The 27986-nt window shown below is 37.1% G+C and overlaps 1 protein-coding gene across 1 annotated transcript in view; it reads right to left on the bottom strand.

The window, feature by feature from the left end:
• The window catches only part of LOC121389453 (calcium-transporting ATPase type 2C member 1-like), a 47997-nt gene extending 20729 nt beyond the window's left edge, over positions 1 to 27268 (bottom strand). The window contains exons 1-10 of the mRNA XM_041521083.1: positions 26932 to 27268; positions 14810 to 15010; positions 13501 to 13590; positions 11458 to 11493; positions 6715 to 6776; positions 5316 to 5424; positions 4320 to 4475; positions 2846 to 2914; positions 1346 to 1488; positions 358 to 482 (exon numbers count right to left, since the gene is read on the bottom strand). Of these exons, the coding sequence (XP_041377017.1) occupies positions 358 to 482; positions 1346 to 1488; positions 2846 to 2914; positions 4320 to 4475; positions 5316 to 5424; positions 6715 to 6776; positions 11458 to 11493; positions 13501 to 13590; positions 14810 to 15010; positions 26932 to 27015 (1075 nt within the window). The 5' untranslated portion in view covers positions 27016 to 27268. The remainder of the gene's footprint in view (positions 1 to 357; positions 483 to 1345; positions 1489 to 2845; positions 2915 to 4319; positions 4476 to 5315; positions 5425 to 6714; positions 6777 to 11457; positions 11494 to 13500; positions 13591 to 14809; positions 15011 to 26931) is intronic.
• Between the last annotated feature and the right edge of the window lie 718 nt (positions 27269 to 27986).

The raw sequence follows: 27986 nt of genomic DNA, 5'->3' as shown, positions 1-27986 counted from the left end.
CCACACGACTGGATAGCATACACCATGATATAATGAATATTCAGTATCCCACACGACTGGATAGCATACACCATGATATACAGTTTGTGAGGCACTGGTTGGGATTGGGGAAAACAATCAATGGGTCCACTGAAGTTCAACCCGATGACCCAAGCATCTCCAGTGATCACTCTACTCACTGAGGTCATCTCTTCTCAAAAAAATTAAATCAACAATAAAAAATATCTTTTTGCCTGGTAGACTAGCATAATTATATAAATAATTGTACTTGTTCTCAACACTTTCTACTAGCTTGGGGGCATGTGTGTGAATTTGTACCCCTGCACCAGAAGACATTTATCTACTGTTTATAATCACCTAATGTCTCTACGACTGGTAACTTCTTGACGATAGCTTTCCGTTTGGCCATCCTCATCACACCAATAGCCAGGGTAACCGTCACAACAATAGGAAGTCCTTCTGGGATGGCAGCAACTGCCAAGCTGTGGAAAAACCAAAAACATTTCACTATCAATGATCTGAAATGAAATGAAAACATCAGTTGTTTGATGGCATTTTGGGGGAAGAGGAGGTTTGCAGTTTGCACTTGCAGCTCAGAAAACTACCCGAGTACAACATTTATCATATGACGGAAATACACAGATATATGACCTGCTTTATATGAATATGAACAAAAAAAATATTGATTTTGTTTAACTAATTTAATATATATATTTATTTTTTTAAACATGCATTGAGATGAACATATTTGAATGCAAATGTCAGAGACATCGAATAAGTTTATGGTAGGCAAAAACATTTACTTCCATGAAATTGTTGTCCATTGTCCGTCCAACAGGGAACGCCTTTTTCCATACTATAGAATTTACTACAAGTTATTTATTTCTGAGCCAAATGTTTTCTAAATTGCACACAAAACTCGTATCTTTTTGTTATTTCCAAAACACTTTTACTTTTCTTGTTATGTCAAAACAAACTGAAATTATTAACAATTTTTTTTGGTAGTAGGATGAGACAGACTATAAGTTATCAATCATCTGAATTTAATTTTTTTCACAGAAAGGTCTGCGAAAGAAGTCAATATATCTTTTATGTTAAGTTAATTTCATCCTGTTTACATTTTTGTGCTACATGGTGTAATAGCTTTATAAATTTAAGTCTGGATCCCCCCACCCCCTCTTAATATGCATATCTCTCTTCCACTCTTCCCTGTGAGTGTTTTAAGATGTATCTGTAAGTAGTGGATCTGTTAATAACAATGTTTTTAAAGATAAAATAAAATTACATAATAATAATAATTTCATGCAATTGAGATTGGTAGAGTAGCAAGCAGTGCAGTACTTACCTGACTCCTATAGTGAACATGTCGAGAATTTTCCTTCCCTGGATCCAGCCAAGCATCATGATGAGGCCAATGATGCAGAACGAGTAGAACGACAGCTGCTTTCCCAGAGTGTCCATGCTCTTCTGTAGAGGGGTCTTCGGTGCCTGGGCAAGTAATAAATACACTGAACAACAAAAGAAATGCAAATATTTCAAACTATTTATAGATTTCTTCATGATACAATTAAGTCCGAACCAAATTGTTAACAAGCAAGGAAAAGGAAAAGTTTTATTTAACGACGCACTCAACACATTTTATTTATGGTTATATGGCGTCGGACATAGAGTTAAGGACCACACAGATATTGAGAATGGAACCCCGCTGTCACCACTTCATGGGCTGCTCTTTTCGATTAGCAGCAAGGGATCTTTTATATGCCCCATCCCACAGACAGGATAACACATACCACGGCCTTTGATATACCAGTCGTGGTGCACTGGCTGGAGTGAGAAATAGCCCAATGGGCCCACCGACCGCGCATCGAGTGAGCACTTTACCACTGGGCTACGTCCCGACCAAATTGTTAACAACTACAATACATTACTTTCTCACCTTTAATTACCATTATTTACCTAATTTTGTCCAAGCACAAATCATGAAAAAACAACAACATTACAGTGACACAGATTCCACATACGATGTCACCAATACTGACTTCGCTGAGATCGCATAGGGAAAAATGCATGCAGTTTTCTGCCATTTTGATTGTTTATGGAATACTCTTCAAGAGGGGTGGATCGATATGACGTAATCTAACGTTATGACATGCGCTAAAGTATAACACACTCACCATGACATCAGATTAATTACGTCACATATTTAGGAGGCTTCCACCCACCTTGAAGAGTATACCACAAAAAAGCTGACCATGTAACTTACAAAAACGATTTTTGCCAAAAAAAAAGGTACTGAAACCGTTGCATGATCTGGAAAAGTAAGAAAACTTGGATCCTTTTCTGTTTTCATGAATATTTCACCCGACCTCGCATCCCAATATGTATAAAAAGAAACAAAAACAGGAGATCCTTTAAACTTTTTTAACAAAGAATAAGTTTGTTTGTTTATTTTGTTTAATGACACCACTAGAGCACATTGATTTTTTTTAATCATCAGCTATTGGATGCCAAACATTTGGTAATTTTGACATATAGTCTTAGAGAAAAAAACGGCTATATTTTTCAATTAGTAACAAGAGATCTTTTATATGCACCATCCCACAGACAGGATAACATCTACCACGGCCTTTAATATTCCAGTCGTGGTGCACTGACAAGAAATAGCACAATGGGCCCACCGATGGGGCTCGACGTGCATCAAGTGAACACTTTACCACTGGACTACGTCCTGCTCTGGTTACACATAAAAAGAAACAGGCGATCCTATAAACTTTTCTAACAAAGAATAAAGTGTCCGAGTGGCACTATAATCCAGAATATAAATCTTATCAGTGTTTCTCCTCACCTCTTCCCCTTGCATCATTTTAAATATTTCTCCAAACTCAGAATTTTCGCCAGTTCCAATAACAATACCCTGTGAAGAAAAAAATGGGAAGTTTTTTTACTGTTTAAATCATCATTAAAATCATGTGCACACAAATGATTGTTCTTACATGTATATTAGTCATTGTTATCTCTCACTCACTAATTTTTTCAAGCATCTGTATTTATTTCCGGTATTATGTTAATCAACGATTACGTTCAACAACTTGCAAAAATGTTAAAACGACTTATTCATTTTTCTTACACGCCCTTGGTGAGAACACCATGCATTATTTTTGATAACATATGGGTTGTTAACATAACAAGACATACGACTGGCTGCTCCTAGTGCCATGCAGCCAATGAAAAACAACACAGTGGAAAAAGATTACACTGTGACATATAGTTAACCTGACAATCATGTGTCGGTGACGCGAAAGTTAGCTGCAACTGCAACAGCTGTAAATAACTTTTAGTCGAAAAAGATGTTAAAATTTGCTTAAAACCTGGTTTTTGAGGATATGTAAGAAACAGGATAATACATTCGTGTCCGTTAGATACCATTTATCTCACAACTCGCGTTCGCTCATTAGATACATTTTAAAACGGCCACTCATGTATTATTCTCTATATACATACTTATTTATTCATTCATTATACCATTTATCTCACAACTCGCTTTCACTCATTAGATACATTTTAAAAAGGCCACTCATGTATTATTCTCTATATACATACTTATTTATTCATTCATCATACCATTTATCTCACAACTCGCTTTCGCTCATTAGATACATTTTAAAACGGCCACTCATGTATTATTCTCTATATACATACTTATTTATTCATTCATCATACCATTTATCTCACAACTCGCTTTCACTCATTAGATACATTTTAAAACGGCCACTCATGTATTATTCTCTATATACATACTTATTTATTCATTCATCATACCATTTATCTCACTACGGCCACTCATGTATTATTCTCTGTATACATACTTATTTATTCATTCATTATACCATTTATCTCACAACTCGCTTTCGCTCATTAGATACATTTTAAAACGGCCATTCATGTATTATTCTCTATATACATACTTATTTATTCATTCATCATACCATTTATCTCAAAACTCGCTTTCACTCATTAGATACATTTTAAAACGGCCACCCATGTATTATTCTCTATATACATACTTATTTATTCATTCATCATACCATTTACTTATTAGCTCAATTGATAGGTTCCAGGATTCAGAAAGTTAACCTATTTCATGACATATTTTCAAACTAATTATTAAATTTGTGGTTAGTCAGTTATTTGCTATAAACTCAGTTTTTCATTCTTTTTCTCCCTTTCGCACTTCCCTTTCCCTTCCTCAACACCGCCTCTGTTGCCACCCTCCTCTTTAAAAATCAGTTTTGAAGCCGTGCGGCCTCCTACAAACAAACCTTTCCTCTGCCGGTTCTGACGAGCGTGCCCATGTAGGCAATGTTTCGTCTCTGTGAAATCTGGTTTTTCTCGCTGTCATTCTGAGTGTTTACCGTCTTGTTAACTGACTGAGTTTCTCCAGTGAAACTCGACTCATCTATTGACAGGTCTATAGCCTGAAAAACAAAAACAATGTTCTCAATTAAAAAAATTAACAGTTCGCTTTGTTTAATGACACCACTAGAGCACATTGATTAAATAATCATCGGCTATTGGATGTCAAAGACTTGGTAATTCTGATTAGTAGTCATCAAAGGAAACATGCTACATTTTCCTAATGCAGCAAGGGATCTTTTATATGTATTTTCCACAGACAGGAAAGCACATACCACAGCCTTTGACCAGTTGTAGTGCACTGGCTGGAACGAGAAAAAAACAATCAGTTGAATGGATCTATCCCAACGGGCCTACCAACAGGGATCGATCCCACGTCGAGTGAGCGCTTTACCACTGGGCTACGTCTCGTCCGGCTAGAAAAAGAAATAGCCCAATGATCTACCGACAGGGATCAATTCCTGACCAACTGTGCATCGGGCAGGTGCTTTACCACGGAGCTACGTCCCACCCGTCAACTAGTATGTAGTTGTGTATATATGTTGAACAAGCGGTTTTACCTCAATCAGTCTGATTTCTGTATATATGTAGAACAAGCGGTTTTACCTCAATGAGTCTGATGTCTGCTGGGACTCGGTCACCAATGCCGAGAATGACAACGTCCCACTAGTATGTAGTTGTGTATATATGTAGAACAAGCGATTTTACCTCAATCAGTCTGATGTCTGCTGGGACTCGGTCACCAATGCCGAGAATGACAACGTCCCACTAGTATGTAGTTGTGTATATATGTAGAACAAGCGATTTTACCTCAATCAGTTTGATTTCTGTATATATGTAGAACAAGCGATTTTACCTCAATCAGTCTGATTTCTGTATATATGTAGAACAAGCGATTTTACCTCAATGAGTCTGATGTCTGCTGGGACTCGGTCACCAATGCTGAGAATGACAATGTCTCCTGGTACCAACTCTTTGGCTAGAAAGGTCTCCTGTTTGCCATTACGCACACTGCAAACAACAACAAATAATTTTCTGATGGGCCATTCTAAACATTACAATGTGGAACGAGTAGGGGGAGGGGGGCAGCAGAGATTTAATTTAATTTTTTAAAGGGACTGTTCCCAGTTTGTTGCCATTGTTGTTAAGATATTGACAACTAAAAGAGACATTTTAATGACTAATCATTACATATTAAATAATACTTGCATCCTGAGATTAATGTTAAAACAATACATATACTCTACCGGGCCCGACAAAGTTCAAGGGCCATAACTCTGTGAAAAATGGGTATATCACCAAGAAAGTCAAACTTGATCTGTAACAGTACATGATAAACCTATATACAAAATTTCATTTCAATATCTTTAGGAACTGCAAAAAAAGGTTCGGAGAATAAATTTTAATATTGCCTAGGTTCAAGGGCCATAACTCTGAAAAAAAAGAGTAAATTACCATGAAAGTCAAACTTGATCTGTAACAGAATATGATAAAGCTATACACAAAATTTCAACTTAATATCTGGAGTTCCAGGGCCATAACTTAAAAAAGAGTAAATCGTCATTAACGTCAAACTTGATCTGTAACAGTACACGATGAAGCTTAACACAAAATTTCAGCTCAATATCTCAAGGCATAGTGGAAAAAACCCATCTGGAAAACCATATGTGGGACAGATAGACGGATAGACAGATGAACAGAGATGAAACTTATAGTCCCCTCCGGTTCAACCAGTAGGAGATAGCACTGTATATTAGACATGTTTCTGATCATCCAAGTGCATGTACTATGGCAAATATTTTCGTACATCTAGTTTGAGTTACGTACAAATATTATGATGAACACAAACACTGAAAATACAGACAATAATATTCTGAACAGGAAACTATATTTATTATGTAAAAGTTATAAAAAGTTTTGTTTTTATTAAACAACACCACTAAGGCACATTGATTTATTAATCATGGGCCAATAGATTTCAAACATTTGGTAATTTTAACACATAGTCTTAGAGAGGACATTCTGCTACATTTTTTCCATTAATAACAAGGATCTTTTATATGCACCATCCCACAGACACGATAGCACATACCACAGCCTTTGATATATCAGTCGAGGTGCCCTAGCTGGAAGGAGAAATAGTCCAATGGGCCCACCGACAGGGATCAATCCTAGACAGACTGTGCATCAAGCGAGTGCTTTACCACTGGGCTATGTCCTGCCCTAAATGTGATAGAACAAAAACTTACAGCCTCAATGGAGGTTACTCTATTACCGTCAACAATTTGTTTTATTTCTTACCAATGACACTGTGGAGGAACAAGCTTCGTTAACGCTTCTAAAGATTTTTCCGATCTATACTCCTAGAAAAATAAACAGCAAAATGTCTTATTACTGAAACACAACTACACAATGTATTTTTACAGACCGATACATGTAAATTGGAAAGCAGACAATGATTATTACGCCGGAATAAAGTACAAAAATGAAGTACACTAGTCTAGTTTTGACAAAATTATTATTACAGAAAAAAAGAGAGATAAGATTTTTAATTAACAAATCTAATAACCGACTTCAAAAAACACTTATTTGTTAGATAGAAAAAATTAGGAAAGATTTTTTTTTTTTTTAATGACACCTCAGCAGACTTTAAACAACACTATTTGGTGTCTAAGATATTTATTTCTACATTTGGTCTAGAAATGCATATAAAAGATCCCTTGCTGCCAATCAAAAAAGAGTAGCCACTGGCATTATTTCATCTCTCATTATCTGTGTGGTCCTTTACCATATATCCGACGTCATAACACCGTAATTAAAATGTGATGGAATACATTGTTAAATAAAACATTTCTTCCTTGCATAGTCTAAAAAATAAGAGAGGAAACACACAGCCACTGCACAGGCTATTGCTATAGAATAGTTGCAAGGGATCTTTTATATTCACTCTTCCATAGACAGGACAGCACATACCATGGCTTTTGCAGTAACAATGCGGCACTGGTTGGGATGGGGAAAACATCCTACAACAGGTTGCACCTCAGGCAAGTACTTTATCACTGAGCTAGAATCTGCCTTTTTGAAGATGTTTATTTTATTTTGTTTTGTTTAACGACACTACTAGAGCCAATTAATCATCAACTAGTGGATGTCAAGCATTTGATAATTTTGACACGTTAAGAAGAAACCCAATAAATGTTTTCTTCCATTAGCAACAAGAGATCGTTTATAATATGCACTTGTCCACAGGACAACACATACCACAATACTGTGACATACCAGTGCTGATGCACTGGCAGGGATGGGGTAAATAAAACCTGTACCTGCACTTTCTCCTTGTAAATGAGTTTGAATGTTTTTGACAAAATTTATTCCAAAAAAGACAATTGTTATCTTTAATTAACAAATCTAACTGACCGTTAAAAAGAAACACCTGTAGAATAAAAGAACCTCCCCCCAAAAAACAACAAAAAAACAAAAACAAAAACCCATTGAAACACTGCAGAGGTCAATCAATAGAGTTCAATTGGGTTCAATCTTGCATTAAGCCTAACAAGATCTAAATCCTATAATTGTGTCAAATATTCCATTTATTCATCGAATGGCCTTTCATTGCTTCTGGCACACTTCAGATGACAACATACATACATACATACAATAAGAGATTATTATTAAACTTTTTAGACAGTCTCCGAATTGGAACCCCCAGGGCAAGAGATCGTCCAAAGAATACATTGTGAAAAGACCTCCAGGTGGACACAAGGAAAATAGGATATGTCTACTCCACGTTCAGCAACAGTGAGTGACGTGGACACCGGGAAAACAGGATATGTCTACTCCAAGTTCAGCAACAGTGAGTGAGGTGGACACCGGGAAAACAGGCTATGTCTACTCCAAGTTCAGCAACAGTGAGTGAGGTGGACACCGGGAAAACAGGATATGTCTATTCCAAGTTCAGCAACAGTGAGCGAGGTGGACACCGGGAAAACAGGATATGTCTACTCCAAGTTCAGCAACAGTGAGCGAGGTGGACACCGGGAAAACAGGATATGTCTACTCCAAGTTCAGCAACAGTGAGCGAGGTGGACACCGGGAAAACAGGATATGTCTACTCCACGTTCAGCAACAGTGAGTGACGTGGACACCGGGAAAACAGGATATGTCTACTCCAAGTTCAGCAACAGTGAGTGAGGTGGACACCGGGAAAACAGGCTATGTCTACTCCAAGTTCAGCAACAGTGAGTGAGGTGGACACCGGGAAAACAGGATATGTCTATTCCAAGTTCAGCAACAGTGAGCGAGGTGGACACCGGGAAAACAGGATATGTCTACTCCAAGTTCAGCAACAGTGAGCGAGGTGGACACCGGGAAAACAGGATATGTCTATTCCAAGTTCAGCAACAGTGAGCGAGGTGGACACCGGGAAAACAGGATATGTCTACTCCAAGTTCAGCAACAGTGAGCGAGGTGGACACCGGGAAAACAGGATATGTCTACTCCAAGTTCAGCAACAGTCAGTGAGGTGGACACCGGGAAAACAGGATATGTCTACTCCAAGTTCAGCAACAGTGAGCGAGGTGGACACCGGGAAAACAGGATATGTCTACTCCAAGTTCAGCAACAGTGAGCGAGGTGGACACCGGGAAAACAGGATATGTCTACTCCAAGTTCAGCAACAGTGAGTGAGGTGGACACCAGGAAAACAGGCTATGTCTACTCCAAGTTCAGCAACAGTGAGTGAGGTGGACACCAGGAAAACAGGATATGTCTACTCCAAGTTCAGCAACAGTGAGTGAGGTGGACACCAGGAAAACAGGCTATGTCTACTCCAAGTTCAGCAACAGTGAGTGAGGTGGACACCAGGAAAACAGGCTATGTCTACTCCAAGTTCAGCAACAGTGAGTGAGGTGGACACCAGGAAAACAGGATATGTCTACTCCAAGTTCAGCAACAGTGAGCGAGGCTAACATAAAAGTTAAAAGTTTGTTTTGTTTAACGAACCACTAGAGCACACTGATTCATTAATCAATGGCTACTGGATGTTAAACAGCTTGAAACAAAGGCCCAGGACTGACGACTCTGGAGAGCTATATGTATTGTCAACAGCCTATTCTTGGGGTAGGGGGTGGGGGGGGATGAAGGATGATGGGCATAAATAAACAAAAGGAGGCATGATTGGGTTACATGTAACAACGAATATAGCAACATCTTTTTATCAGCGTGTTTCATTTATACGTGTACAGGTATATATTAATTAATTTTCATTAATATTCAGTTATGTGCATACACACACAGACACAACCAGAATATAAAATCCCTATTATGACAGGCCTTTGAAAATTGCGAGAATGTTAATTTTGTTTCGCTGTCGCTTATGCAAATCTAATTTTGTGTGACCTACATTTTCGTTCACGCATTAAAGTTAGGAAGTCATTTACATTTACTGACATAACAGATTATGCAAAAAGGAAATGGGTACATTAAATTTCTTTTTGCATGACCCATAAATAATTTATGCAACTGTACAATTCTTAAAAGTTTGTACTAAATGCAGGAGTCATATCAGGGCTCGAACCTAACAGCACTACCAACAGCCATTGCTGTACCTAGCTGTGATATCAACTGCCACAGGTCACTGACAGCCATTGCTGTACCTAGCTGTGATATTAACTGCCATAGGTCACCGACAGCCATTACTGTACCTATGCTGTGATATTAACTGCCATAGGTCACCGACAGCCATTACTGTACCTATGCTGTGATATCAACTGCCACAGGTCACCGACAGCAATTAGTGTACCTAGCTGTGATATCAACTGCCACTGGTCACCGACAGCAATTAGTGTACCTAGCTGTGATATCAACTGCCACGGGTCACCGACAGCCATTGCTGTACTAGCTGTGATATCAACTGCCACGGGTCACTGACAGCCATTGCTGTACCTAGCAGATATCAACTGCCACAGGTCACCGACAGCCATTGCTGTACCTAGCCGTGATATCAACTGTCACAGGTCACTGACAGCCATTGCTGTACCTAGCCGTGATATCAACTGCCACAGGTCACCGACAGCCATTGCTGTACCTAGCCGTGATATCAACTGCCACAGGTCACCGACAGCCATTGCTGTACCTAGCCGTGATATCAACTGCCATAGGTCACTGACAGCCATTGCTGTACCTAGCAGTGATATCAACTGCCACAGGTCACCGACAGCCATTGCTGTACCTAGCCGTGATATCAACTGCCATAGGTCACCGACAGCCATTGCTGTACCTAGCCGTGATATCAACTGCCATAGGTCACTGACAGCCATTGCTGTACCTAGCAGTGATATCAACTGCCACAGGTCACCGACAGCCATTGCTGTACCTAGCCGTGATATCAACTGCCACAGGTCACCGACAGCCATTGCTGTACCTAGCCGTGATATCAACTGCCATAGGTCACTGACTTTTTCTCATACTGGATAAACATTAGTACCTTTAATTGAAGGGATAATTTTTGTTTTTAAAATTATGTTTATTTGTTGCAAAAGTTACTGGGTTTAAACTGCTGTAGGCAGGCTCAAAATTGCCGTCAGTGAACATTTTAAAACTGCCATAGGTAATAAAGAAGGAAGGAAATGTTCTATTTAAGGACGCACTAAACACATTTTATTTATGGTTATATGGCGTAAGACATACGGTTAGGGACTATACAGATATTGCGAGAGCCACTTCATGGGCTACTCTTTTCAATTAGCAGCAAGGGATCTTTTATATGCACCATCCCACAGACAGGGTAGTACATACCACAGCCCTTGATATATCAGTCATGGTGCACTGGCTGGAACGAGAAATAGCCCAATGGGCCCACCAACAGGGATCGATCCCAGATCAAGCACTTTACCACTGGCCTACGTCCCGCCCCACCATAGGTAATAAATTCTGAAGTTCTGAGTCCTGTGACATGATGATAAGAACCAAAATCTGACATGAGCACTTGATCGTGATAGTAACCACCACCATTACACACTGAAAATGTTATTAAAAAATGTGTACCTGAACAAAGGCCACGGTGGATACAATGATGATGGCCTGAAAATACACAATGTTACCAATTAATGCTGTAAAAAAAAAAAAAAAAGGTAAACAGACAACATATTTCAAGCTATATTAAAACAGATATCATAAACTAATGACAGATATGTTTTGTAATGTGATTGTTTAATTACAATGTTCTGCAGGTATTAAATTTAATAAGATAATTTTTATTTAAATAGGACATGGACATAAATAAACTAAGATATAGAGAAATTAGACATTAAAGCTGAATTCTGGCAACATTATATACTTTTTTGTAAATATATATACATGTATATATATAAAAGACATTACATGTAAGATCTAACCTGAGGAAAACATTAAGGCTTAAAGTGTGTGTGTGTGTGGGGGGGGGGGGGGGGGGGAGGGGGAAGTGACAATAACAATTAAGAGTTAAGCTGCAAAGATTAGAATCTGATATATTAAAGATCTATGTTGGGTAAACATATAATTATTACCAAGATTAAAATGTACACAGTGCATACAGAACCAAGTACATGTAAAAGTATAAGATGAGAGGGTAAGCTAACAACAAGTACAATGAATGAAGGAATGTTTAACGACACCCCAGCACACAAATATCCATCAGCTATAGGGAAAGAAAGAAATGTTTTATTTAACGACGCACTCAACACATTTTATTTACGGTTATATGGCGTCAGACATATGGTTAAGGACTACAGATTTTGAGAAGAAACCCGCTGTCGCCACTACATGGGCTACTCTTTCCGATTAGCAGCAAGGGATCTTTTATTTGTGCTTCCCATAGGCAGGATAGCACAAACCATGGCCTTTGTTGAACCAGTTATGGATCACTGGTCGGTGCAAGTGGTTTACACCTACCCATTGAGCCTTGCGGAGCACTCACTCAGGGTTTGGAGTCGGTATCTGGATTAAAAATCCCATGCCTCAACTGGGATCCGAACCCAGTACCTACCAGCCTTTAGACCGATGGCCTACCACGACGCCACCAAGGCCGGTTAATGTTTAACGACACCCCAGCACAAAAATATCCATCAGCTATTGGGTGTCACAAAAGGTAAATACAGTGAGACTCCTCAAGACTGGACCCTCTCTAAACCGGAATTCTCTCTAAACCGGACGTCTTCCAAAGTCCTGTGATTTACACATGTTTTAACACTAAAGTTTACCTCTCTAAACCGGAAACCTCTCTTAAACTGAACACCGGACAAATAATTCAGTCCCAAACTCTTTATTTAGGGCAATTTGTATCTCTAAAAAACAGACCGTTGTCAATAATTATGGCGCCACTAACAATATATTGTTTTGTTCATTGTCACTTTGCCGTCTTCGGCCAGATTACTTGACTGCAAGCATAACCAATGCAAAATACACTCGTCCGGGTTAGCCATTAGATGTGTAATCACCATTACCTATGACTGGGTACATTGGCAAATAATAATTAAGCAATTAAAGATCAAGTGACAGCTTTGATATCCATAACAAACATATTTATAGTTTGCTTCATGGGTCGACAAAATAACAATGAATTTAATCCACCCTCTTCATATTGTTTGATTTTGTTTGAAAACCATTATGTAGCAAAATAAAGACTAGGCAAAAGAAATGTTAGCTTTTCAGTGTTGAAAAGATGTCAGTAGTATTTCGCTGCCATATTGATCTTTAATGTGGAACGTTCAGTTAAACTTCACCGTATTGATCTATCACTCGATGTTAAAGTTAAAATCATTAAACGTTTTTGAAGTATATAAGCATACATTAAAACATCTTTAAAGGTGCTTTATTGGATTATTAACTGTTGGATTTATCTTCAATACATACATGTATATAAAGCCGAATGTGAACAGGCAAGAAAAGTTTTTGTTTTATGCAAACTCCTGAAAACCAAACACCTCGGAATACCGGACCAAATATCTGGTCCCATGGATGTCCGACTTAGAGAAGTTTCACTGTATCTGAAAATATTATTTATACCATGTTGCATATTTAACTGTTATCCGTTACGAAGAGGTCACTTACGACTGTAATGCTAACTGCATCGTCTACTTGTTTCATGAAGACACTGACAACTGCTGACCCCAACAGCAGTAAGATCAAAGGACTGTTAAACTGAAACAGAATACAAAGATCAAATTAGGGCAACTTAGTGAAACTCCATTATGTTGTCTAACCTTTCAATCCCTAGTTTCTTCACTCTACTGTCCGTTTTTATGTTTGTTTTGTTCATACTGGCAGTAGCTAGTGGGAATTTCCCTATTAACTCAGTTAATAGAGCGCTGGATTCTTGTGTGTGGTTCGAATCCCCTCAGTGGAGGTTGAGTTTTTTGTTACATACATATAAAGCTATAAATAGGGTTATCATTCCAAAGCCTTCTTCGTAAGTCTCAGTGGGTGGGTTTTTTTTGGGGGGGTGGCGTGGGGTGGGGTGTGTGTTATTTTTCTTTAAATATCGAAGAGAAAACAGCAGAGTGTTTTGAATGTTGGTTCAATCCTCTTGTATATGATATGCAATAAAATATGTTTCAAAGAATATTAAATGAGCTAAAATTTCTTATCATGTTTATGTCCAAATAAAATAATGTTCAATTGTCATGATACGAAATGGTAGCGAGTTTAATCTGCTGTGTATTACCCATAATCCATTTTAATTTATATCCCTGATCACCGATGTTCCAGTAGTAGTGTGCCAATCGATGACATCATTGTGTAACGTCGAAGTGTTACATCGCACTTGACGTTCTAGTACGATGTAACACTGTGATATGAATCAAGATATTTTTAAATATTATAAAATATGATCTCAACTTTCTATAAAAGTCTGACATGTTGTTTTTTCAAGTACCACACACCTTCATTTTTGAAAAAATTGCACACGTTCCTCAAAATAATAGGGGCTGGAATTACGGTTTATTAAAACAAGAGGGGCATGATATTTCACACCTCACACACTGAATTGCTCCTTAAAAGTGAAAAACAGTTGGCACCAGCCTCCCAGCTTTGCCTAAAACCCATGCACTCATCTGTCCTAGATACTAACCTATTCTTGATACTCACTCACCTGTCCTTGATACTCACTAACTGATACTCACTCACCTGCCCTAGATACTAACCTACTCTTGATACTCACTCACCTGTCCTTGATACTCACTAACTGATACTCACTCACCTGCCCTAGATACGCACTCAAAACCCTAGATACGCACTCACCTGCCCTAGATACGCACTCACTTGTCCTAGATAAGCACTGACCTGTCCTAGATACGCACTGAACTGTCCTAGATACGCACTGACCTAGATACGCACTGACCTGTCCTAGATATGCACTGACCTGTCCTAGATACTTCTTCCACAGTGGTTCTTCCTTGGTGATCTCGAACTCGTTGGGTCCGTATATGTGTTTTCGGCGCGTCACTTCGTCCGTGGTAAGGCCAAGGTCCAGGTTGGTCTGACACATTTCGGACACTTCCTCCACGGACATGTGCACTGCCTTGTCCGACTTCAGTGAGGCCATCATGGCTTCGGCTGACTTCTGAAATCACACATGCAAAATCAGGAAAAAATGATGGAATATTTGTTCAACTCAATTTTGAAATTCATGGCTTGAAATAAATCACTGACAAAGAGGCAGGAAGCAATTTTAGGTCAGAATTAGTGGATACTCAACGAACTACGAGGAAATGCAGATTATCTTGCATGAGTGAATTGATGTTGTCCTTCCCAAGCCTCTGACAACATCAATTCACAAGTACAAGACAAAGGGTTTTGCCGAGAAGCAAGTTGGGTATTCTACTTATTACCCATTATCAATCTTTATCATTTTATGGAAGATTTTCAAATAATACTGTTATTGAAAACATTGAGAACAAGTGACAGCACTGATGACATAAGACTAAGTTAGTTAGTGACATGACTGCCACCATGGAAACTATTCTTACATTTAATTAACCGCTGCATGCACCAAAATTATCAGTTATAACAAACAGTTCAGAAGCATTGATTAAGACATCAAAATGTATCTAGAGAAATATTTTTTTTTCTCTCTAGGGAAAATTCATTTTTCTTTCCCCACTTCTCTCTGCACATATGGGTAATAATATGTTTTCTGATAATCAGTGTCACAAACAGCATTCGAGTACAAATTCTAGATTATCCCCATAACTTTCTGTCCCGGGTTATGTCCCTGGCTACCCAGAGACAAGGCCCGGGATGGACATGCCTGAAACTGTAGTGGTATAGGGGCATGTTAAAAAGTTCCAAGTCAATCTAGAATCCCTGATTTTCAGGTAAAGTTAAACTTTGTTTTGTTTATCTGACACCACTAGAGCACACTGATTTATTAATCATCGGTTATTGGATGTCAAACATTTGATAATTTTGACCATGTCTAAGACTTGTAGGAGAGGAAAAAGAAAGAAAGAAATGTTTTATTTAACGACGCACTCAACACATGTTATTTATGGTTATATGGCATCAGACATATGGTTGGACCACACAGATTTTGAGATTAAACCCGCTGTCGCCACTACATGGGCTACTCTTTCCGATTAGCAGCAAGGGATCTTTTATTTGCACTTCCCACAGGCAGGATAGCACAAACCATGGCCTTTGTTGAACCAGTTATGGATCACTGGTCAGTGCAAGTGGTTTACACCTACCCATTGAGCCTTGTGAAGCACTCACTCAGGGTTTGGAGTCGGTATCTGGATTAAAAAATCACATGCCTCGACTGGGATCCGAACCCAGTACCTACCACCCTGTAGACTGATGGCCTACCACGACGCCACCGAGGCCGGTTGTAAGAGAGGAAGCCCGCTACATTTTTCCATTAGCAACAAGGTATCTTTTATATACACTTTCCCACAGACAGGAAAGCACATATCACGACCTTTGACTAGTTGCAGTGCACTAGTTGGAACGAATCCACTGAACAAATCTACTGAAGTGGTTCGATCCTGCGATGCAAGCACTTCAGGCAAGCGCTCAACTGACTGAGCTAAATCCCGTCCCCTTCATTTTCAGTAGTGATAATATGCATGTAAATTACATCAACCACAACCTTTCACCCATGTTTGTCTCAAGTTTCCTGCATTGCTGTTGAAACGAGCTTTTTGTGAGGACTGCTAATTTACATGTACATATCCTCTAGACCCAAGACTTTTTTTGTATCTCCCAAGTTCAAAGGCCATAACTGTGAAAAATGAGTAAATCGCTATGAAAGTCAAACTTGATCTGTAATATAGTACATGATATAGCTACATATAAAATTTCAGCTAAATATCTTGAGGCATTGCAAAACAAGTCCAGAAAACTAAAAAAATTTATATCCTAAGTTCAAGGACCAAACTGTTAAAAATAGAATAAATCGCCATGGAAATCAAAACAGATATAAATGGCGTTCATTTCCACGTTACATCAAGTATTTTATTTTATACAGGCATGTGTTCCCTTATTTCTTTCAATCACTTGTAACTACTCTAACAGTAAATTTCTTTCAATCAGTTGTAACTACTCTAACAGTAAATTAAACCTGTCTCAAATACCATGTGTTCCCTTATTTCTTTCAATCAGCTGTAACTACTCAAACAGTAAATTAAACCTGTCTCAAATACCATGTGTTCCCTTATTTCTTTCAATCAGCTGTAACTACTCAAACAGTAAATTAAACCTGTCTCAATTCCCTTATTTCTTTCAATCAGCTGTAACTACTCAAACAGTAAATTAAACCTGTCTCAAATACCATGTGTTCCCTTATTTCTTTCAATCAGCTGTAGCTACTCTAACAGTAAATTAAACCTGTCTCAAATACCATGTGTTCCCTTATTTCTTTCAATCAGTATAATTGACGTTGTGAGAAAAAGCACTACAAACACAAAAACATAATGGCAATAAACATTCAACATTAAAAACTATAATTTCATCTTCTTCTTTTTTTTATTCCAAAGAGCTACATGTAAATACAAAAAAAATGACAGAAAAAAAAAATTCTAATAACATTTACAGGTAAAAGAGAATAAGTAGTTAATGATGTAGGATACTGGCTTTATCCTGTGAAGGTAAGAAACAGAAATTCTGCGAGGCTTGCCGTGTGCAATTTTCTCATTTAGCATGAACAGGATAAAGCCAATATCCTACGCCATTAACTAGTTATTATCTTTATCCTGCAGACTATAAAAATTAAAGGGAAAAGTGATTATTTCAGTTACATTGTATGATGACCTACAGGAGAAATGAGCGATTTTGTAATGTAGCTATGTGTGCGATATCACATGAATGACGTCAAAAATAAAATCCTGCTACAATACAGATATGACTTTACTTTATCCATCATCAAAATCAATAGAAAGAAAGAAAGAAATGTTTTATTGCACTGGTCGGTGCAAGTGGTTTACACCTACCCACTGAGCCTTGCGGAGCACTCACTATCTGGATTAAAAATCCCATGCCTTGACTGGGATCCGAACCCAGTACCTACAAGCCTGTAGACCGATGGCCTACCACGACACCACCGAGGCCGATCCATAATCAATAGAAACAGTGGCTGCAGGATAAATATTCATAATGCAACTAACACACTGTATGACTTACAAGGTACAAGTACCGGTATATACAACTGAGTAATGTACGAGACCCTATACACGTCAACAGTTCAAAGAACTCTTAAAGAGCACATCATTGATAGCAGTCTTTCTTCCTCTTTTTTTTCTTTTTTTTGGGGGGTGGTGGGGGTGGTGTCTTGTTTTAACTGTTAAAATACAGTTTAAAAAATAAATTATAATAATAATAGAATAAATAATTTAAAATTACATTTATTCAAATAGTGCTCTAAAGGTAAACTTACTAACACATGCAGTGCCCCTAGTGCACAGGGGTAGTAGTGTTGATTATCACTGTAGCATAACGACATTGTTTTGACGTCACTAATGATAAGCCTTACTCTAAAACATACACAGTGACGTAACAAGATACCTTCCGTCTATAGCAACTATTTTTAATTTTTAAAAGCATGCTTTTCATTAATAATTTCTGTTTGTGTCAATGAAGGAGAAAAAGGAAATCAATTTTTGTAAATTGTTTGATTACATTTGATCCACTGCCATGATGGGCCTAAAATGGACGGCAATCACGGGACTGTCATTTTGATTTATGACATCTGTACACATATCACGTTTCAGTACAAATGAGTGAACGTTTAACAACACCAGCTATTGGGTATCAAACAAACAATTTTTAGAGTGTTGCTAAAGCAATACATGTCCCCTACTGGGCGCCACACATTTTCTTATCTCCTAAGTTCAAGAGCCATAACTCTGCAAAAAAAAAAAAAAATTATAAATCGCCATGAATAGCATCCTTGATCTGTAACAGTACATGATAAAGCTTATACACAAAACTGTATCTTAATATAACGGGCGCGGATGCAGGATTACTGAAAGGGGGGTTCCAAATGTGATGACTGATCTCTTCTTTTACACAGTGCACCTCTTATACAACTGAACAAATCACGCTTGAATTTACAAAAAAGGGGGATCCGGACCCCTGGACCCTCTCCCTGTATGAGGCATCCCCCTCCCCCCCCCCCACTCCAAAAGTACAAAATGTTTTTCTCTCAAGGGCCATATTTATGTACCTCTAGGGTTGGCTCTGGGTCAAAAAAATATTTCGCCAAATTGTCTACTAATCTTCAAAAACCCAGTTATTTTATAATAAAATATCAATTATTTCATGAAATATATTTGCAAAATTAAAATAAAATTTGCCAATTGTTGCTGAAATTCACAATTGGCAAATTTGGCGACTGCCAGAGCTAGCCCTGACCTCTGTCAAACTTGATCTGTAACATATATACACAAAATGTCAGGTCAATATTTTGAGGCATTATGAAAAATAGAACCAGAAAACTATATGTGGGACAGATGAAACCTATAGTCCCCTCTGGTTAGACGGTAGGGACTAAACATATGAAAGAAATTAATGATGCTGAAGTATGTGACGAAACCTATAATCTCCTCTGGTTTGACGGTAGGGACTAAACATATGAAAGAATTAATGATGCTGAAGTATGTGACGAAACCTATAGTCCCCTCTGGTTAGACGGTAGGGACTAAAAATATGAATTAAATGAAAGTCCCCTCTGGTTAGACGGTAATGATGATGCTGAAGTATGTGACGAAACCTATAGTCTCCTCTGGTTAGACGGTAGGGACTAAAAATATGAAAGAATTAATGATGCTGAAGTATGTGACGAAACCTATTGTCCCCTCTGGTTAGACCGGTAGGGACTAAACATATGAAAGAAATTAATGATGCTGAAGTATGTGACGAAACCTATAGTCTCCTCTGGTTAGACGGTAGGGACTAAACATATGAAAGAATTAATGATGCTGAAGTATTTGACGAAACCTATAGTCCCCTCTGGTTAGACGGTAGGGACTAAAAATATGAAAGAATTAATGATGCTGAAGTATGTGACAAAACCTATAGTCCCCTCTGGTTTGATGGTAGGGACTAAAAATATGAAAGAATTAATGATGCTGAAGTATGTGACGAAACCTATAGTCTCCTCCGGTTAGACGGTAGGGACTAAAAATATGAAAGAATTAATGATGCTGAAGTATGTGACGAAACCTATAGTCCCCTCTGGTTAGACGGTAAGGACTAAAAATATGAAAGAATTAATGATGCTGATGTGGGAATAATGACCAAACTCGTCCCGACTCACAATGGAAGTTTTAATGGCAAATAATATTATTTGCACAGAGGCAAATAATATTATTTGCAGACTGTAAGAACATCACTGATCAGGGGAAAATGTTCACCTACATTTACATGTACATATATTGGGTATTTCAAGTTGTGACTGTAAAACATTTTCAATGGTAACAGTACATTTTTTATTGGCTTATATATTGATTTACTCAACCAGTATTACCATCTGTGCACAAATAATAAGTGTTATGACTTTTTGATACCTGTATTGTAAAGTAAATAGTCAATAAATGGGTTTTTCTAAATTACTTTTTTCATTCAGTGTATTTACAACTCTGTTCTAGCATCAAAGATATATGTGCCAGCATATCAAATTTTATTGTAGTTAATAACTAAGAAACAAAAATATGTGTAGATCAAAAGGGTACATGAATAAAAAATATTATATTTCGGTTGTGTACTTAAATTCGATGACTGCAATATAATGTAGTTACCGGTACACAAATTAGATGATAAAAGTGATTTCCCAGTAACACAAAGAATGACAGATATATGTACATGAATTAAAAATTTCAAGATGATGTAATGATTTTTAAATTTTGACTGATTAGTACGGTTTCCCTTTAAACATCACAATCAGAAATATTATGAATATAAACATAAGAAAACTATATTAAGCATACCATCATGGTGAACAGTAACTTGGTCAGAATATCCAATGAGACACTGATTCCAGTGTTGCACCTAAAGGTACTCCCAACTGTATACACACAGTACAGTCAGACTTTCTTAATTGGACACCGCCACCAAGCAGCCGTTTAACAATTCTTCTAATTATCTGGATCATCCAATTTAATAAATACTAAATAACTGTCATAGAAGACTAGGGCCTCCAGAAGTCCAAAATATTGGGCTCGAGTACTCAAGGTTCAAACTCGACCCAGACCCGTGTATCCGACACTGATAATGAAACTAAGGAATAAAGTAAAATAGCATTATGCATCTTAATTCCAGCAATGAACACGGATGCCAAATCATGTCATTCTATTGCATTCCGCACATTCAACTTTTGTTTCCCTCCATGTCTCATAGCCCTATAATGTAACCAGCGGCAAGCATATATACATGGCAAAATAATGTAGTAAAATAATAACATAACATAACATAACATAACATAACATAAGTTAAGATGTAACATAACAAATCTAATGCTCTTCTTTAAACGGTCTTGCTAGATGACCTAAGTCAAATGAACAATTTTGTAATGTAGATCTATGCATGTGACGTAATATGACATCAAAAGTCATAATCTGCTAGTATACGTTTATGACTTCAGTGTTCGAAATACGCACTTGTCCGTTTGTCCCGACAAGTGAAAATGTGCCTTGATGGTTGTCCAGTGGACAAGTAAAAATGTTAAATGAAGTTTAATTATGAGCAATGAAAAACATCGTCCTTGTACTTTAATAAAACAAACTATTTATTTGGACAAGTGAAAATATTGTCAGACAAGTCGATTTCTAGATGTGTTTGTCTGGTGGACTAGTGAAAAATTCTGCTTATTTCTATCACTGGACTTTGTTTTAATCGGTCTTCATAATCGGCCAATTGAAATTATATGGATGTAATTTTTTGTGGGTACGTAATTCAAGGTACATATACACGTATAATCTTTACATTTCACAAGAAAAATTAATTATCTTTCTTTTTTTGGTCATTCTGCAACGGTGAGACTGCCCCTTTAAAAACAGGTGATGTTACAACAGGCTTGACTGTATCTGTATAAAACTGAATTTAGCATGTGGAGCCTTAAGGGTAAATTTAAATGTTCTGCTCATCGTTAATTACCCCGTAAAGACCTATTAGCATACACTACCGGTATACGTTGTTTTATGACTCCATGACTGAAGGGCATCATTCAACAGAAATTAACAGGTCAAGTCTTTCAGAATGGTGACAATAAAACATTTGTATTCGGGTCAGTGAATATCTGTGCTGGTGATGATTTCCTGGTTGCTATGGAGAATGGAACTGCTATACTGTAATGCATGAATCTGAACATTTACCTGTGTATGACTCATTAATATGAGGTAGAAGAACTGAATCAGGCAATAATTGCAAATGTATACACATGTATACCAGTCACATACTTTACCAGGAGCTACAAAAAAAAGGAGGAAAATTTATCAGCTTTGTTTCTAGACTAATAATCGGCACCTTTCCTCACCATTCTTTAAATGCTACATGTATGTATGTCAGTTTTTTATTCCCAATTTTGGAGTAAATAATTCCCTCTTTTTTTTTAAATTGTCATATAAAGACATACATTTGTATTTTGAAAACTATACTTAACAAAATCAGTTTTGGGGCTTCCCTCCCCTATAATATTTCATAATGCAAAATAGATATATTAATGTAAATTAATACAATTATAGTCAGTCAATGAATTCGGGGATTTGTTTTTAGGATTCCACAAGAATCATGAAACTGATGTAAGGCCTAAAAAAATATATATGCGTGTTTCAGGTTTCATCCTTGAAAAAAATAGGGTTGGTAGGAAGGAATTTTTTTTTTTTTTTTTTTTTAAATGAATCAAACCGAGGAACCGTTATCAGCTGAGGTGTCACTACATAAAATTAGTTTAGGTCTGGAAACTGGAAACACACATACATGTATTTTTTTAATTAGGCCTAATATACCGGTACATTGTAAATATATTGGGATCCATATAATGTTACACCTCTGACCCAAAATCTGAGAATTTTGGAAGCACAGAATCCCTCTAAATTCACAGCCTGATAGTATTTCTCTTAAATTCTAACTTACAAGATGTTTTTCAAACAAAAATGAAAATTCCATTTTTAGGTGGTAAAATGAGGTTAAAATTCCCAAAGTCAAAGCTATGCATGGGTGTCAAGACAAATTTTAGAAATACACGTAAAACCCTGAAACTATGGCTACTATTCAAATTCTCCATTTGGAAAAAGTCAATGATGAATCTGGACATTGCTCTCTTGAATGTAATTTTATGAACGATAATCAGACATGACTCAAAATTGGCAAACCTGGTTACCGACAGCACCAGTCCTGACCTACAAACATGTACATTGCTTTTCTCATTCAAATGGGTAAGTGGAATTCACTTGGTTTTATTCACGTTGCCTTTTTCCCAAAAAGTGGGGGGGGGGGGGGGGGGGGAGTAGCTTACGACAGTTACTGTAACATAATTTAACACTATTTTTAACACTATTTTGTTCCATACTTGTATTCAGTTGTATGTTTGTTTGATAAACACAAAATAAATGTTATATTTTATCTGAACAATGAAAAATCTTTCTTTTTTTATTAATTTGACAATCTTCGACTGAAAAAACATTTATTTGGCACGTGATCAGAACGGTCATTCTGTCTTTTGTGTCCACTAACTATTGTCTGATATTTTGTTCTTAATAGATCTCTTTCATAATCCCATTGCACATGTGCACAAAGAGTAACGTCCCTTGACGAATTAGAATCCAGTCTGTATACAACTTGGGGGGCATGATCAACAGTTGTTATCGTGAGTAGCTTCGTAGGAGTTGTGAATCTCTAGCAACTAACGTACATAAACGGTCTACTAAAGTTTACATCGGAATGGTTTAAGACCAAAAGTAGTGACACATTTAAAACTTAGACGAAGTCTCTAGAGCCATCTGTCAAAGGTCGTAACGACACAAAATTAAAAGATTCATACAATAAAATTAACTTAAATGGAATGTATTTGCTACTTTTAACAATTAGAATTATACTTAAATATTCACATGGATTTCCAGTGATGTTTAATTCTCCACATGTATCAGTATTTAAAATTTAAATAAAAACAACAAAACCCCTACCTCATATAGACCTTTATCACAGCTCTATTTCCCTTATCGTTTCATTAAAAAACAGACAATCGTACTACTAACCAATGCTACATGTCTTTCCACAAATAATTATTTATTTATCTTATTTTATTTTATTTATTTAATGTATTTATTTATTATTAAATTTATTTTCTTTGTTTGTTTGATTCTTTCTTTATTTACATTTCAACATCATTTATATTAGTCATATATACAGCTTCATATGAAATATCTGGTACATGTATTTATGAAGTTTTAAAATATTTATTTATTTATTTATTAGGCCCTATTTCTTCTTTTTCATTCACCGTTTTAATTAATTCGGCTTAAATTCAGGCTTGGCCTATTTTCTTTTGCTGATTGTCCGTCGTCCGGGGCATTACTTAGTATGTTTCCTTCCAACATTCAAATGAAGAACATTATGACTGCGCATAATAAAGTCCCGCGAAAGTTCACGGTTAGTGTCCACAAGTTGCTCAGCGACACAGACATGTGCAGTGGAAAGTAAAAGAGGTCTATTGCAGATTTAATTGGTTGTAACTGATGATTTTTACTTTCTGTCATTTGTTTATTGAGCAATTCTTTATAAAATATTATAAACTTCTTCTTTTTGGGGGGGGGGGGGGGGGATATCACTGCTTATAAAACAAAAGGAGGTGGTGTTCATCATTAAAATCATTTATCTTGGGTGCCAAATAATATACACACCGCCTTTATAAAAACTAAACTTTCATTCGATGAAGCTGGTAATAAAATGAACAGAAATATTTTTATCCCACAATAGATCACTTAACAAAAATCTTTGTTTTTCATATATCTTGAAACCTTTATTAAAATAATAATACCAGCCTCAGTGATCTCGTGGATATCCCATCGGACATAAGGCTGGTAGGTACAGGGTTCGCAGCCCGCTACTGGCTCCCATCCAAAGCAAGTTTTAACAACTCAATGGGTAGGTTTCAGACCAATACACTCTCTTGTCTCTCACTAACAACTACCGTAACCACTAACAACTAAATCACTGTCCAGGACAGACAGCCCAAATAGCTGAGGTGTGTGTCCAGGACAGCATGCCTGAACCTTAATTGGACATAAGCACAAAAAATAAGTTGAAATAAATAATAAAATAATATTAAAACTTTTGATTGGTTCAGCAAAACGAATGCCTGTGAATGTCAGAATGACAACGTATCCGGTTTTATTAACGGTACATAAAAGATGAGAAGGCTTGTATTTCGTACCAACTTTTTTGTACTAAATCCAGAGAAAAAAAATAGGAGTAGGTCTTTCTTTTTTTTGGTTGTTGTTGCTTTGGGGTTTTTTTGAAGAGCGGGGTGCCGCATTGCAACCCTCATTTAATTTTCACCCAGCGAGAACACTATTTGCGAACTCAAAAATGATCAATGCAATGGTCTTTAACATCAAACATAGGGTTGTTGTTGTATTAGAGTAAAAATTTGGGAAAGGCTCTAAAGTTTGGTTTGTTTAACAACACAACTAGAGCACACTGATTAATTAATCATCAGCTATTGGATGTCAAACATTTGGTCAGAATAGAGGGCCAACACATTTTCATAAACATAAATACATAGAATCCACATAGGCATAAATGTTTGATTCAGTTCAGATAAGTTTAGAATATTCCACTTTATTAGGTTTACACTGAGATTAACTCTCTTGATTAGTATTTTAGAAACATTTTTCATTTTAGAACATTTGACCAATCAAGCGCTCCCCGAAAGTTATGAATGAATCCTATGAACACCGAACATTGACAATGTTTTACGAATGAATTGTTGGTATCATTTTGACATTGTAGATATCGATGTATTTTTCGCAATTTATTTAATGTTTCTGGAAGAAAAATGTCTATCGATTTCAGGGCTTATTTGGTCTAATTTTGGGTCTTTTGTGAACTTGCCTGTAAAATATTGGGCTTTTTAGGGCTAGATCATCAAAATAGGGACTTTTTAGGGCAACCTTTCAAATTTAGGGCCTTTTGAAGTGTGTGCGAACCGTGTGAATGGATCCACCGAGGTGGTTTGATCCTGCAGCGCAAGCATCTCGAGCGCGCACTCAACTGACTGCAAAGGCTCTAAGACTATCCTGGAGTAATAAATAGTCATGCACCTAAGAACAAATGTTCAGTTTTAAAGTAAACATATGTAAGTGAAAAAGAAATAAAACAAATATTATGTCCTTTAGTGTATATAAGACACTATTTGTTATTAATATTTACTCCCGAATTTATTTGCCAAAGCAAATTTTTAAATTGGAACTTTTGGCGTAGGCCTACTAGTTAAAACATAACGAATAGTCACGCACTCCATTCTATTTACATGTTTGACAATTTCTGTCTCTAGATCCTTATATTTGGTATTAAAGAAAACTGACTTTTCACTGATGAGAAAACAAATGAGTAAATCACTTCAATGTTTTTCATTTTAGACATATTCTGTTAATGGACCAGGAAGTGTTGTTTTATTATTTGTTGATAAATGTGACGTCAATGGATCACTCTTGCTCACAAGCTATAGAAAAAAAAATGTGATGTGTGCGACTATTGATGTGTGTGACTACTGATTATTCTATGATAACCCTAACCCTAACCTTAAAAATAACCCTAACCATTGAAAATGAGGTACGGGTCGAATTCATGACTCAAAATAACCAAATGCTTGACATCCAATAGCTGATGATTAATAAATCAATGTGCTTTAGTGGTGTGTTATTTAGCAAAGTATACCACCAGATGGGTTAAAATAATTGAAAGGCCAATGTGTCACAAGCCGGTGCGGCGGTGGTAAGGAATAAAGAACAGATAAGAATGCTGTTAACTTCGAAAGATTTATATACTTACATTTAGATCAACAGAAGAATCATTTTTGGTCGTATGAAGACAATGTGTATGAAAACAAGTTGATTTTATATCATTTATGGGCATTATTCATTCCATTACATGGTTAAATTTAAACGTGAGATCACTTTTACGTAAAAAACACAAGAAACCATTCCATTTTTGTTTTAGTGTACTGTTTTTCCTCTTAACCTGCGCACCATCCAATCCCAATTTCTGCACGTCATCAACTCTACGAGTTTCGTAACGGAACATTTCAACCACTCAGAGAACCCGATAGATTATCCATGTAACAAAAACTATAACTGCATATTATGCAGTATTATTATTACTGTTACGCTCTAATCCATAATTTGTTAACTAGTGTTGACGGCTAGTTCAACTGCGCTAAAAAAAAAAAAACGTTTACGTAAGAATGACGTCACATCGGGGCAGTTCAATAAGGTTGCCTTGTCAGTGTAATTTTGCATCGAGTGGTGGTGTTGCACAAGCACCAGATTTGTGCCAAATGCCATTTCCATATTACTTAAAATGTTCACAAAACATGGGAACATAACACAGGAAAATATGAAATAAAGTTGCCAGTGAGATACATTATTCTTAACCTAATACCGGCCTCGGTGGCGTCGTGGCAGCCTGGCAGGCCATCGGTCTACAGGCTGGTAGGTACTGGGTTCGGATCCTAGTAGAGGCATGGGATTTTTAATCCAGATACCGACTCCAAACCCTGAGTGAGTGCTCAGCAAGGCTCAATGGGTAGGTGTAAACCACTTGCACCGACCAGTGATCCATAACTGGTTCAACAAAGGCCATGGTTTGTGCTATTCTGCCTGTGGGAAGTGCAAATAAGAGATCCCTTACTGCTAATCGGAAGAGTAGCCCATGAAGTGGCGACAGCAGGTTTCCTCTCAAAATCTGTGTGGTCCGTAACCATATGTCTGACGCCATATAACCGTAAATAAAATGTGTTGAGTGTGTCGTTAAATCAAACACTTCTTTCTTTCTTAACCTAAATATTTTGACGTAGGCTACAAAATAACATCTCCAATGTGTAGAGG

This window comes from Gigantopelta aegis, chromosome 14 (assembly GCF_016097555.1).
Source record: "Gigantopelta aegis isolate Gae_Host chromosome 14, Gae_host_genome, whole genome shotgun sequence".
Taxonomy (NCBI): domain Eukaryota; kingdom Metazoa; phylum Mollusca; class Gastropoda; order Neomphalida; family Peltospiridae; genus Gigantopelta; species Gigantopelta aegis.
This window is presented reverse-complemented; position numbering and strand designations above follow the sequence as displayed.